The 13,305-nt window shown below is 34.2% G+C and overlaps 1 protein-coding gene across 1 annotated transcript; it reads left to right on the top strand.

Annotated features, from left to right (window-relative positions):
* Window positions 1-2,642: 2,642 nt before the first annotated feature.
* LOC120274636 (probable disease resistance protein At1g61300) lies at window positions 2,643-10,848 on the top strand. The gene is made up of 3 exons (XM_039281174.1): window positions 2,643-2,726; window positions 3,403-6,027; window positions 10,792-10,848. Exons 1-3 carry the CDS (start codon window positions 2,643-2,645, stop codon window positions 10,846-10,848), a joined length of 2,766 nt encoding a protein of 921 aa, XP_039137108.1.
* Window positions 10,849-13,305: the final 2,457 nt, after the last annotated feature.

The raw sequence follows: 13,305 nt of genomic DNA, 5'->3' as shown, positions 1-13,305 counted from the left end.
TAGTGTTAAATTAATGAGATGTTATCGGGATAAATTACCAAAAATGGGTTTTGCTTTATATACCCCTTTTAAAATCTTATTTTTGTAGACAGTACTCATTTCATTCAACAAATGACCATTATGGGTTTGTTAATATACCCATCAATTTTTTTATTATATTTTATAGACTTTAAATTATTTAAATTATAGATAACCAATGTAACTTTTTTTATATACACTTTAATTATTTTTGACAATTATTAAAAATCATGAATTTTTGAGTAAATTCATATTTTTAAGGTTTTTACAAACATCTCTAAAAAAATTCATTATCACATGTTCTTTACAAACACAACCTAAAAATAGGTAAAAATTACGACATGTAACAATATATAACATATAATTTCATACATCTACTCAAAATATAAGCACATATGAAATTTATAAGAAAAAAATACAATAATATTTTTTGAATATTCATCTAATATCAAGTGTTTTACCATCAAGTTCTCTAAAGGACATCAAAATTTTTGAACAAATAAGTTCACTATAACTAGTGTGGTGGAGGATCTAATTAGTACATTAGTCGTTTGTGTTTTGGCCCACCGACGATGAATACGATTGGGAGGTTCTCTGAGTAAGCTCCGGCGACGGCGTTGATCATGCTGAGACCTCTGCCGATGAAGGTAACAGCACATGCGCAGATGCCATGAAGTCGGGCATAGCCGGTGTTGAGATGGTCCAGTAGGGTTAGGTTGAAATCTCCGGGGGCGGCGTAGACATCTTTGGCACCGATTTGAAAGAGCTAGCGAATGAGATAGCGTGGCTTGAAGGGATTGGTGAGAAGGGAACCTCAAAAGATGGGGATTAAGTGGTTGAGAAGTTTGGGAATTTTTCTCAAATGCTTAGGTTGGATGATGTTAAGGGTAATTGGGTAATTTTATTAAGTTGGGTTAAGTGGGAACTATGGTTAATTCCATAAACCCTAACAGTGGCTAACGGTAACTAACGGCAGGGATATATAAGTAAAAAAGTTAGTTTTATGGGGGTATGCAAGCAAATAGTATTTTTATGGGGGTATTTAAGCAATTTCATGGTTTTGCAGGGGTATGCAAGCAATTTTCCCAAAAAAAAAATGACTTAGCACAAATTCATAATTATTTAACAAATAATCTATAAATAATCAATTTTTAATAGCAAATAATCACAACAAATATATAAATGTTTTCACAACAATTTTCATAACGAATAGTCAAACAAATATTTAACAAATATCCAATAATTACTTAATAAATATCAAATACTTTAAACAATAAAAATCACACAAAAATTAAACAAATTAATTCAGATATAAAATAAAATTAAAAAAATACATAATAAGTCTCTATAATGAAAAATAAAATATAAACTTGAAAATCAGAAGAGATTGAGCAAAGAAAGAAAATTCATAAACTGCAATAATTGTTTTTAGAGATTTTGAAATTTTGAAATAGCAATAGCATTCTTTTATATATATTTTTTTGTATATTTATTATTACTATTTTTTACATTAATATCCTAAAAAATTGAACATAATGTATTGACAAATATATCTAAATATAAAAAATTTTTAAAAGAAAATTTTTTTGAAGAACAATGTTATGGTTAGGGATATTATTTATTATGGTCACCAAACATCAATTTTATTTAATATAACAATCTTATTGTTTTTATTTAATTTATTTTTAAATGTTATGGGTAGAATTTTGAAATAAATAAATAAATAATATCACTTTCCATACAAATTATAATTATTAATATTGTAATGATATATATATATATATAGATATCATAGCGAGGGGTGCTTGAGCACACCCCTTGCCCTCTAAATCGGCCACTACTTGTCCTCTAGTTTGCACTTTTTATATCATACAATTGGGTTATAAAAATTGTTGAACAATTAGTTGATTTTTCAAAATTGCTAATAAATCAATTTTTATAAATTTATCCATAGAGATGATATAATAGGTATAATCACTAAAAATAGTCCATGTACTTTTTCTCTCTTTTCCTTTTGGTCCTTTACTCGAAATGCTCCGACTAGCCTCTACTTTTGAAAATGTGCTAACTTAGTTAAAATACTCCCCAACAGTCCCTCTACTTTTTAGAAATGTGCCCACTCAGAGGACCAAGGGCTACATTCTAAAAGTAGAGAGGCTGGCAGAGCATTTTTAACTAAGTGGGCACATTTTCAAAAGTAGAGGGACTAGTCGGGAGCATTTCTGAGTAGAGGGACCAAAAGGGAAGAGAGAGAAAAGTACAGGGACCAACTAGGGTATTATATAATATTATAGATTTTCCATAGGGCTGATGATCGAACAACAATAATCAATATTATATGTATATTAAATATAGCCAGAGGATGGGTTGTTGACATGTTGTTGCTTAAATATTAAATGGTTTGCACAACTCCATCTTCTCCATTTTCTCAGGACATTGTCTTGTACTTGGTTAGAGTATTTCCAAAGAAAAATCAGCGACATGTTGGATCTGGTGAAGCTATGTTTTGCACCTTGCTGTTCTTGCTTCGAGTCCAGGTTATGCGTGAGGACATGAGCTATGTGTTATGCACAAAGAGAAACTTGATAGATTACAAAGTGCCATGAGCGGATCTAAGGGCCAAGATGCATGATGTTGAGGAAAAACTTAATCTCCCTCAAAACAGAGGAAGAAGACCCACCTATCAACTTCAACATTGGGCTAATAAGGTAAAGCTAAATTCCATTCATGAGTTTTCCTTTCTCATTTTTTATTTTCTGTGTTTAAATGCACTTCTTATTATTTGTAGTTGTTCTTTTTATTGATTTTTGTTTCTATAATTTTGAAATATTCGATATGATGATTATATATATAATGATCATTTTTATGATAATGTTTCAGTATACAATTTTAAATATGATTAATTTTTAATCACAATTTATCACATACGTTTCTTATTAAACAATAATTTATAAAAATATTATTTTATTATATTGATGTGGATTTATATTTTGACTAATCCAGTCAGATAGGAAAAAAATAAAAATAATAAAAATAATTTGAATATGAACTTTAAATAGGCTAGTCTACATTATTTGCCACATATATAAAGAACAATCAAAAGAAATAACATGTATGAGACATTCACCTTTGGAAGAAAATAAACATTTTTATTGTGTAAGGGTCGGTATTGAATTATTTTTGGAAACACAAGTAAAAAGCATTATATAGCTAGTCAAACATAAAATAATAATAATATAATCAAATATTTTATTTGTACTACTAAATTAAGATGATTTTTTCTCACAATTATCTCATAGATTTTATGTTTTGGTTTGTGTTTCCAATTAGTTATAATATAGCAATGTGTATTAGTTTCCCAACATTTAATTTGATTTTAAACAGGTTGAAGAAGCAGATGAGAAGGTAACACAATTATTGGATGAATATAGCAAAAGTTGTTGTGTTCTAGGCCCTTGTTGTCTAAATTGTTTTTCCAGGTATAGCATTAGCAGAAGTGCATTCAATTTATTAAATGAAATAACTCAGTTGAAAGGAGAACAATCAGAAGTCTCGTTCATAGAGCAATTGCCTCCAAAACCAGTCCCTGAATCATATAAAATAATGGGGAAGAAAATCGTCTCCGACCTTGATATTGCTCTCAGTTGGCTGACAGATGAAACAGTTGGTATAATTGGCATATGGGGAATGGGGGGTGTAGGCAAGACCACACTCTTGAAAAGAATCAACAAGTCATTGTTAGATGATGCAAACATGGGATTCAATCATGTGCTATTTATCAAAGCTTCAAAAGATATTCAGCCGGAAGAACTTCGAAAAATGATTTCTAAAAGCTTGGAATTGGAGCCTTCTGCTGGTAAAGAAGACATCTTCAATGTGTTAAAAAGTGGCAACTTCGTTTTGCTCTTGGATAATATATGGGAAGAAGTAGATCTTATTAATCTTGGAATTCCCCATCCATATAGCGGCGATAATTCCACCACCCGATACAAACATAAAGTGATTTTCACTACTCGATCTGAAGATGTGTGTGCCAAGATGAACGCTGGAGAAAAAATCATTAAAGTGGAATGCTTAGAAGATGATGAAGCATGGGATCTTTTCAAGGACAATGTTAATCTAGATGTTATTGAGTCAGATCAAAAGTTTAAAGAAATAGCATGGCAGGTGATGGGAAGGTGTGGTGGTTTGCCACTTGCTCTAAAAGTGGTTGGTAAGGCCATGTCAAACAAAAAAATTGTCCAAGATTGGGAATTTATTTTGAACTCCCTAAAGAAATCAGATACTGAAGTAGTTCAAGGTGTCCAGGAATCATTACTTCCGATTTTGAGATTCAGTTATGATAATCTACCTAGAAATATGAATATCAGGGAGTGTTTCTTGTGTGCTTCCACTTTGCGAGGGTCATCTAAAGATGATCTAATAGAATGTTGGATGGGTTTAGGTCTGATCACTGATTTTGTCAATTTACAACAAGCTTATCTCCAAGCAAGATATATTGTTAACATTCTAGAGGAAGCCGGTTTATTGCATTCTTCTAATTATGGTTACGTACGCTTACATGATGTAATTTATGAGATGGCAATGTGGATAGCATCAGACTGTGGGAGGAACAGGAATAAATGGATAGTGAAAAAATATGATGGATTGGCAGCTGAAATACCAACACATGATGCAGAGAATTGGGGATTTGCAAACAGAGTGATTATAACTGGCGAGGTGGAGCTTTTGCCAATTTTGTCTCATCAGTGTTCTGATTTGTTGTGTTTAATGATACAAGGTAGTCGTTATTTTAAAAATATTCCAGATGGATTTTTCCGACAAATGCCAAATTTGAAATATTTGGATCTTTCTCGCACTTGTATGAAAGAGCTTCCAAAGGGCATCAAATGTTTGGTTAATTTAGAATACCTAAACATTTCATCCACGAATATCTCATCACTTCCAAAGGAGTTGGTATATTTGAAGAAATTGAAATATCTGATATGCCGATATTTGGAAGGGTTTGGCAAGGTAGAGGATGGCCTCATGTCAAAATTACAGAATTTGAAGGTCATTGACATATATCCTTTTGGGTGGGTGGAACCGGAAGAGTTAAAGCTATTGAAGAAACTCATCAAAGCAATAGGGATGCGTGTAGTATCCCAAGAGATTCTCCAACAACTCTCAAGTTTGCCAACTACTCGGCTTTGTCTAGTAAATATGGATAGCTTGATCTCTCTTTCATTTGATACTTTAAGCTGCAAAGATCATGGATTCTTGCAGAAATTAGAAATAACATCATGCCCAGACCTTAAGGATCTTGTGATGAATGGAAGTGGGAGTCATCTCAATGAGCTCAAAATCCTTAATGTCAAAAAACTACAGAACATTATGTGGACAGATCTAACGCCTCCAGAATTTTTTCATATGTTGAAGTGGTTATTTATATCAGGATGTAATTTGGATAATTTAGCTTGGGTCCTGCATCTCCCATGTCTTTTTCGATTAGAGATAAGAGATTGTGCTGAGGCAGAAACATTATTTCATGTCCAGGAGGAGGAGAGAGAAATCCAACAAGTCTCGAAACACCGGATGTTCCCTACCCTGCGCCATTTATATTTAAAGAATCTACCAAAATTAGTGAGCATAAGCAATTTTGCATTGGATTTCCCTCTACTTTTAAAACTTGTAGTACATGATTGTGCAGAGATTGAAATGTTGTTTTCCATCGAGGAGAGAGAAATCCGACAACAAGAAGTCTTAGAACGCCTGATGTTCCCTGCCCTGCGAGATTTAAGTTTAAGAAAACTACCAAAATTAGTGAGCATAAGCAATATTGCATTGGATTTCCCTCGTTTATCAGGGCTTACATTGTATCAATGTCATAATCTTAAGAAGCTTCCATTCAAGAGTGGCATTAACAACAACCAAAGAATGATAGACATTTATTGTTTTAGAGAATGTTGGAAACACTTAGAGTGGGATGATGGCACCATCCCAGCTCACCTTAGGCCATATTTCTACCCGGTAGGTTTCATGCTTTTCTTGTGTTATTTCCAACTTCTTCACATGTACTCACCATTTATGAATGTTAAATCAAGTTATTAATATAATCTTCTATTCATTGATCAATTGCTATAGTATAATGATTGTTTTTTTTTTAATTATAGAATTCATTTTTTTACTATTCATGTTGAGTTCTTTTTAATAATATATATATATATAAGGAGCTTTAAAAATTCATTATATCTCGTATTATTAACTCTATAAGATCTCATTTTTGAAAGGGCATTTATTAATCGGGCATATGTATGCCTTTTTTCCTACATTATTATCTTGTTTGAAAGTTAGTGTATATATAGTTCATCAATATGCACCCATTATAACACCAAGAATTGGATTATTATTAATGAGACATGGATAATGTTTGATGCATGGAAGTATATGTACAAATATGTAATTAAAACTAGGAACATTAACTTATTTAAAATGATTAATTTGCTGAATATTATTGTTTTTGCAGGAGCATACACATAGAATTACTCGGATTATGATTAATTTTCTAGAATGATTAATACATGGAACTTTGATTCATGCACGATTAGTTGAAGTGAATGAAAGGTCTACCAGTTTCCTCTGTTTTTGTCTGCACAAGTTAGAGATCATCTCATGCTCAAACCAAGTAAGATCATTTGAAGAAGATGTTCTTTTCTCATTTGTTTTCAAATTCAAAGTTCAACTTATAACATTGAGAAATCATGCCATTCTTTGACAGGTCTTTAATCTCAAGCTTCTTAGAACTAGAACTTCTCTTTGCGATTAATCAGTGATCTACCAAATTTACTGTGCTATTATGCTCTGGATTACTCTTGTGTCATTTCTAATTTCTCTTCTCAAATCTGAATACTTTGATTGGTTTCTTATTTATGTCGGTGTGAAGACATATTATTATTTTGTTTCCAAGTTTGAGGTATAATTACCATTATTATCTTATGTATTTCCTGAGTTAAGTCTGGCTTGAAGTTGATCAATTGAAGATATTAATTATTGGGTTGTATCTTTCATTCAAACTATATCTTCACATAAGTCATGCTTTATTAGCATGTTGGATTTATTTGGAAGAATATACATGTAAAATATTGTTTATCTATTATTTTCACTCACATATTGCTAAGGATTACTTGTGGGCTTTGTTTAACTATGGGTTTTGTTAATATGCAGAATGGTCTAAAATGACTAGCCTAGACGACTTTTGTATTTGGTGCTATCTTTGATTTGTGATTTTTTTGTATTTTTTTGTTTCTATATTCTCTCTCTCTCTCTCTCTCTTTGTTTTGGTAGGTTAAGGGGGAAAAAAGGTAAAAAGCAGGTGTTGGTAGTGTCTACATGATTGAAGAGGAGGTCAGCATAATAAAGGAAAGTGGAATGATGTTTGAGGTTGTCTGAATACATGTAGCTATATGTGATGCTTGATTTTTGTTTTTTAAAAGTTAGTTAAGTTCGTGGGTGTAATGTTTGTAGAACTTTTTCAACTTTTTACTAGAAATTCTTTTTGACCGAGTTGGTTGAATGTTTGACTGCTCAACATGCTTCCTAACATGCTCTTGGATTTATTGCACTGATTTCTTGGGCATGATTAAAGTTAATCATGCTTGGTTGCATGATTGGAGGTGAATGATTGGTGAGGCAAGTTTTTCTCTTTAAAACTTCATTCTTCTCTTCCTTCTCCTGCATCAAGCCATACTTATTGTTGAGAGTTCTGTCGACTGAGGGCAACTTTCTCCGGTAATTCTTTGGCAAGTGCAGAGGTAGGTGATCCTTGTTGTTGTTGGTTTATTAGGTTCTTGCTTGTTGTTGAGTTTTTTATGGAGATACACCATACTTCATGTTTGTTTGGAGCCTTTTTTTGTTTTGTTTGATTCATAAATCTTGGTTGTGTTTGTTCATATTTTATAGCTTGGTGTTAAGCTTGATCCTTGTCTTGACAAAGCTTTGTTTAAATATTTTTTTTAGCATGTTAAGTCTGAGTATTTATTTGAGCTTGTCTTTCATGTCATGGAGTGTTTTTGTCATTTTGAATTATTATGTGTAGCATGCCTTTGTAATTTTAAGTTTAACTCTATGTGTGCATGTTGTAACATTGAGAATGATGGAACCTGCAACCTTATTTTGTTATGATTTTATTTATCTCTCATGATTTTGCAAGCATGCAGCTACCAAAGGATGCCTATAGTTTAATTATGATATTTGTATATGTATCTTGTAAGTCTGGACATGTAAGCTAGCATTCATGTTTTAAATTATTTGGATATAGGTTTACATGTTTGTTAGCTTGATATTGTGAGTATGCAGCCATGATATAATTTAGTTGATTTTTTAAAAAAAAAACATATGGTCTTGCATGATGGTTTGTTGTTATATATATATGTATATATATATAAATATATGTGTATGTGTGCGTGTGTGTGTGTGTGCATGCATGCATTCCATGTTTTAGAAATTCTTTTTTATAGAAAATTCGTCCACATCCAGGTGTCCATGCTAATGTTTAGTTTATTTTTAGTATTGATTTATAATAGAGTTTATTTAAATGCTTATGGTGCAAGTTAGAATTTTAGATTTATATATTTTGAATCATGTGTTAATGTTGATTATTAATCTTGGAAAGTATTTGTGTTGGCGTTTATTTCAAAGCTTTCTTGGAGAATTTTTTTATATGCATAGCTTAATTTTTAAGAGTTTATGATAAGTGTCTAAATGTAGGTGTTTTTCATATATATATCGTATGCACTTTGCATGTATTTTTGTGAGGTTTGATGCCCGTTCAGCTTAATCGTCTATTATTTGCTTTGTAGGGCATATGGAAGCCATGGAGAACAAGAAGATATCATTTTTGGCAAAAAGAGAAGAAAAGCGAATTTCATACTACCCCCATACTACCCGAGTATGGGAGGGCATGTATCTAGTATGTGACGGATTGATTTGGGGTTCGTCCAGTTTCCATACTACCCGATGTATGAGGGGCCGTATGGAGGCCGTATGCACCCCGTATGGAACACGAATCTAGGGTTTCTGAGTACTATATGACCCCCATACGACCCCTATACGGCCTGTATGCCTCGGGGGTATATATACTCACTTTTAGGGCTGATTAAAAGGACTTTTTGTGGGTCGACTTTTTGGGAGATCATTTGGGAGATTTTGGGCGACCTTGGGGAGGAGAAGAAGGGCAAGAAAGCTAGAAGATCATTTCAAGCCCAAGGTCCAAGGCTCTCAAGGCAAGAAGGCAACATCATTCAAAGCGGAGATCGATCACGATTTGAAGGAAGGAGAACCATGAGCTAGAGGAAGCGTCATTCGGCATTCCTTTGGCGGGAGGCGTCATTCGGCATATTCTCGCCTCATCCTTCACCATTTCATCTAGGGAGTGTCATACTATACCTTTGTTTCATGTTTTGCTTGATTGTATGCTTTGTTATGAGATGATGACACACTAGACCCCCAAGGCCACGGGTGTTGGTGAACCTTGGGGGTTTTATCATGTATTTTTGGATGATTACTTGTTAATTCTATGCTTGGGTATTTTTGAGATCTAATCCATTGTTTTTCATGCTAAGTGTTACACTAAGGAGAAATCCGTAGCTCTTTTATGAATGATGCATGTAGATGTGACTTGCTCGCATGTATTGGGTCATGAATGGATTAGAAGGGGGATGCTTGTATCATCACGCAGAAATTGGGTGTTTGGTAGCCCTCCATGTAGGTTTAATCCGAAGAAGAGTAGGTTTATTCCTAAGCGAGATTTCCTTGTACTTAATGCAATCGTAGGAATGTAGATTTGGAAGAAATTCCTATCTATGTTCGTATGGGATTAGGGTTCAATCGCCGAGAAATTGGGGTTGTTCTAATCTTGGAATCTCATGGTCCAATTTACCCTCGCATCTTTAAATCATCATCCATGTTGCATGATAACCCCTCAAGGGGATCCACATCCATAGGCCTTTGCACTTCATTGATTCTCTTGCTTGCTTATTGCTTGTTCTCTCTAATTTGCTAGCAAATCTTGTGTTTAGTTTTATTTGTATTTAGTAGAGTAAATCCATCACTTAAGATCTTAGGCTAGATAATAGCTCGAGAAGGAGTAATAGGAGATCCTTAGCCCCGTGGAATACGATCCTCGTGTCTTTGCACGAGGTATTACTTGGCGATCCCGTACACTTGCGGGGAAGCGATCAGTTTAACTCTTTAATGCTCCTGAAAACATTTAATTGCTAGTATGTACCATTTATTCATTTTTGTCTTGCAATTGTGCTGGATTGTTAAAGTTGGTCTTAGAGTGGTTAATTTCTTAGATTAACCCTATTCAGGCCCATTAGTGTATAATCTAAGTGTAATTTCTTTTTGACTGGTTAGATCTCGTCACCAAACCCTAGTCGTGACGTCAGTTTAATTCAACTTCGTAGTTTCCGAGCCAGGTAGGCTCTCGCACCCGCAAATTTAGTATTTCTGACAATTATTATGTATTTAAGTTATTTCATTATTTTTGTAATTTTATTTATTTATTTATTTAATTAATTATTTATTTAATTGCATTATTTATTCAGTATTTTCACTGTCTGTATTTTGTATTTCTGCGGTTTTTAGTACATCTCCATTCCTGGCTCGCCCAGCTAGGAGGAGTAAGTTCTAGCCATGTGCACATGTTTTCAGTAGTAGCGCTACCCCTCGACTGCGGTCGAAGATCCGGCTTCGGCTGTTGATATTCTGTTCTGTTCTGTTTCGACTTCACAGTCGATGATCCAGCCTCGTGCTGTTGACTTCTGTTCTCAGCCAGGGAGATGTACATGATTGTTTATGCGTGTTTTCCGTATTTTGGATTATTTCTGTATTCTGCGTATTTTTTGCATTTTGTACGAATTATAATCTAGTATTCTGCAATATCTGATTTATCTGTTGTTTTTGCGATCCTACTGGGCCTTTTTGGCTCATGCACTCTGTGAATTCTGTTCTCGTAGGAGAAGATCAAGTCTAGGATCGGGGGGATGGGGGTGTCTGGGAGTCGTATTGTTTGCTTGTATCAGTATCTTTGTATTATCCTTTTGTGAGTGTAAGGCTTGTATTCTGACTGTATTTGTGTTTTACAAACTGTTGGGTTGTATTTGTATTCTGTAGGACTGCTAAAGCCCGTACTTGTTATATTTTAGTTCCCACTATTCTATTCGTGCTTCTATATTACTGTTCATATCTGCTTGTTAGGGTTGACTCTGACCAGGTCAAATCTGAGGCCTTGCACCCAGTGGGGCCTAGTCCCACTGGATGCGGCCGATCTGTCAGCGGGCCCGTCTGTGGGGCTGGGGTGTGGCAGTAGGTGTGTGTAGTGTTGGAATGATGGACGACCAAGATTACTCCAGATAAGGAATTGGTTTAAGTTAGAGACAGTTGAGAGTTTCTTTGATAACTTAAGTTATGGGTAAATTTGTAATTTTCTTTATACCCGTTTGTTTGGTTTAAGGGAGCTTAAGAGAGTATTGGTTATAATATATATAAACAAGAATGAGTAGTGGAGAGAATGAGTTCTTTGTTGAGCGGTGGAACAATCTCTTTGAGCCGTGAGGCTTTGTGTGTTCGTGCTTCTGGTTATCTTCTTCAACTCCTCTACAAGTCAACAGTGGTGTTAGAGTGTTTAAGGTGAGAATTGGAGCTTGGTTTTGCTTTGTGTTGTGGGTTTGTTGTTTTGTTGTGTGTTTGATTGATTGGTGTTGAGTATTGAGTTGTGATGAAGATAGCATGGTATCCAGTTCTACATCACATCGTGATGTGATTCAATATTCTCTCCAATTCTTCAAGGGAGAGGGGTATGACCAGTGGAGTGTTAGAATGAAAAAAAATTTTCGCTCTCAAAATTTGTGGAGGGTTGTAGAAAGAGTTTTGGATGATGGAAGGGAAGCTCAGGTGTTAGAAAGTCACAAAGATGATGCCAAAGCACTCTATTTGATTCAACAATTGGTGGATGAGTCTATATTTGATAGGATAGTGAGGTTCACCACTTCAAAAGAGGCTTGGGAGCATATTCAAACTTAATTTCATGGTTCTACAAAGATGGTCTCAGTGAGGAGGCTGACTTTAAGGCAGAAATTTGAAGTACTACAGATGAAAGAAAAAGAGGGAGTGCAACAATATATTAGAAGGGCGTTGTATATTGTTAATCAAATTAGAGGTTTGGGTTATGAGTTAATTGATGAGGAAGTGGTTTCTAAAGTAATTAGGAGTCTCTCAGCAAAATATGATCATGTTATCACCTTTAGTGAAGAAGCTAAGGATGTAACAAAATTGTCTTTGAATGAATTGATTGGTAGTTTACAAGCTCATGAAGCTAGGACTAATAGATTTAATGACAAATCAGATGAGAGGGTATTTTATATGAAGGGAGAGTCTTCAAGTGGTTCTGGTCAAAGTGGTTAGAATTGGGCTTGTTTACGTAGTAGAGGCAAGAGTTGGTCTAGAGGAAGAGAGAGAAATGTTAGAGGAAAAGAAAGAGCAGTTGGTGGTAGAGGAAATTTTTATAATGAGGCAGGACAATTAACTTCAAATAATTTTTCTCAAAGACAATAGTTTGGAGGCAGATAGTTAGGAAGGAGTGATCAGAGGCAGTTTCATAGGCCACCAATTGCTCAGAGAAGTGTTAGAGGGAATTTTTAGATAGTACAATGCTTTAATTGTTGATAGTTTCATCATATGAGATCACATTGTTGGTCTCAAGGTAGAAATCAGTAGAGAAATGTAGGATTTAGAGAAGATAAAAATTTTGGTGAATTTGGAAGTTTATTCATGGTTCAAGAAGGTAATGGGGTGGAGAATTCTTCTGTTTGGTTGTTGGACAGTGGAAGCTCTCATCATATGACTGGAAGAAGATAATTGTTTAAACAATTTGATGGTGGGATAGATCAGGCTATGAAGTTAGGAGATGATAAAGAAGTAAAGGTTTTTCACAAAGGTTCAATTGCTATGATTGTGCAAGATGGAGGTGTGAAGCTTATACATGATGTGTATTATGTTCCAAGTTTGGCACATAGTTTATTGAGTATTGGGCAATTGGCTAGTAGTGGATATTCTGTGTTGTTTGGAGAGGAAAAGTGTAGTGTGGTCAATAATGTGATTGGTGAAACATTATTAAAAGTTTAGACAAATGGCAACAACTTATATCCTATAGAATATACAAAAATGGATTTTGTGAATATGGCAGTTCAAGAGGAGGAGAAAATATTGTTGTGGCATCAAAGGTTAGGTTATTTAAATTTTCATGGT

The sequence above is a fragment of the Dioscorea cayenensis genome, chromosome 13 (assembly GCF_009730915.1).
Source record: "Dioscorea cayenensis subsp. rotundata cultivar TDr96_F1 chromosome 13, TDr96_F1_v2_PseudoChromosome.rev07_lg8_w22 25.fasta, whole genome shotgun sequence".
NCBI classification, from domain to species: Eukaryota; Viridiplantae; Streptophyta; class Magnoliopsida; order Dioscoreales; family Dioscoreaceae; genus Dioscorea; species Dioscorea cayenensis.
This window is presented reverse-complemented; position numbering and strand designations above follow the sequence as displayed.

Coding starts and splice junctions, on each gene's coding strand:
- LOC120274636 (XM_039281174.1), top strand. CDS start 2,643: ATGCATGATGTTGAGGAAAAACTTAATCTCCCTCAAAACAGAGGAAGA. Junction 2,727..3,402: donor TTCAACATTGGGCTAATAAG/GTAAAGCTAAAT, acceptor GATTTTAAACAG/GTTGAAGAAGCAGATGAGAA. Junction 6,028..10,791: donor TTAGGCCATATTTCTACCCG/GTAGGTTTCATG, acceptor TCGACTTCACAG/TCGATGATCCAGCCTCGTGC.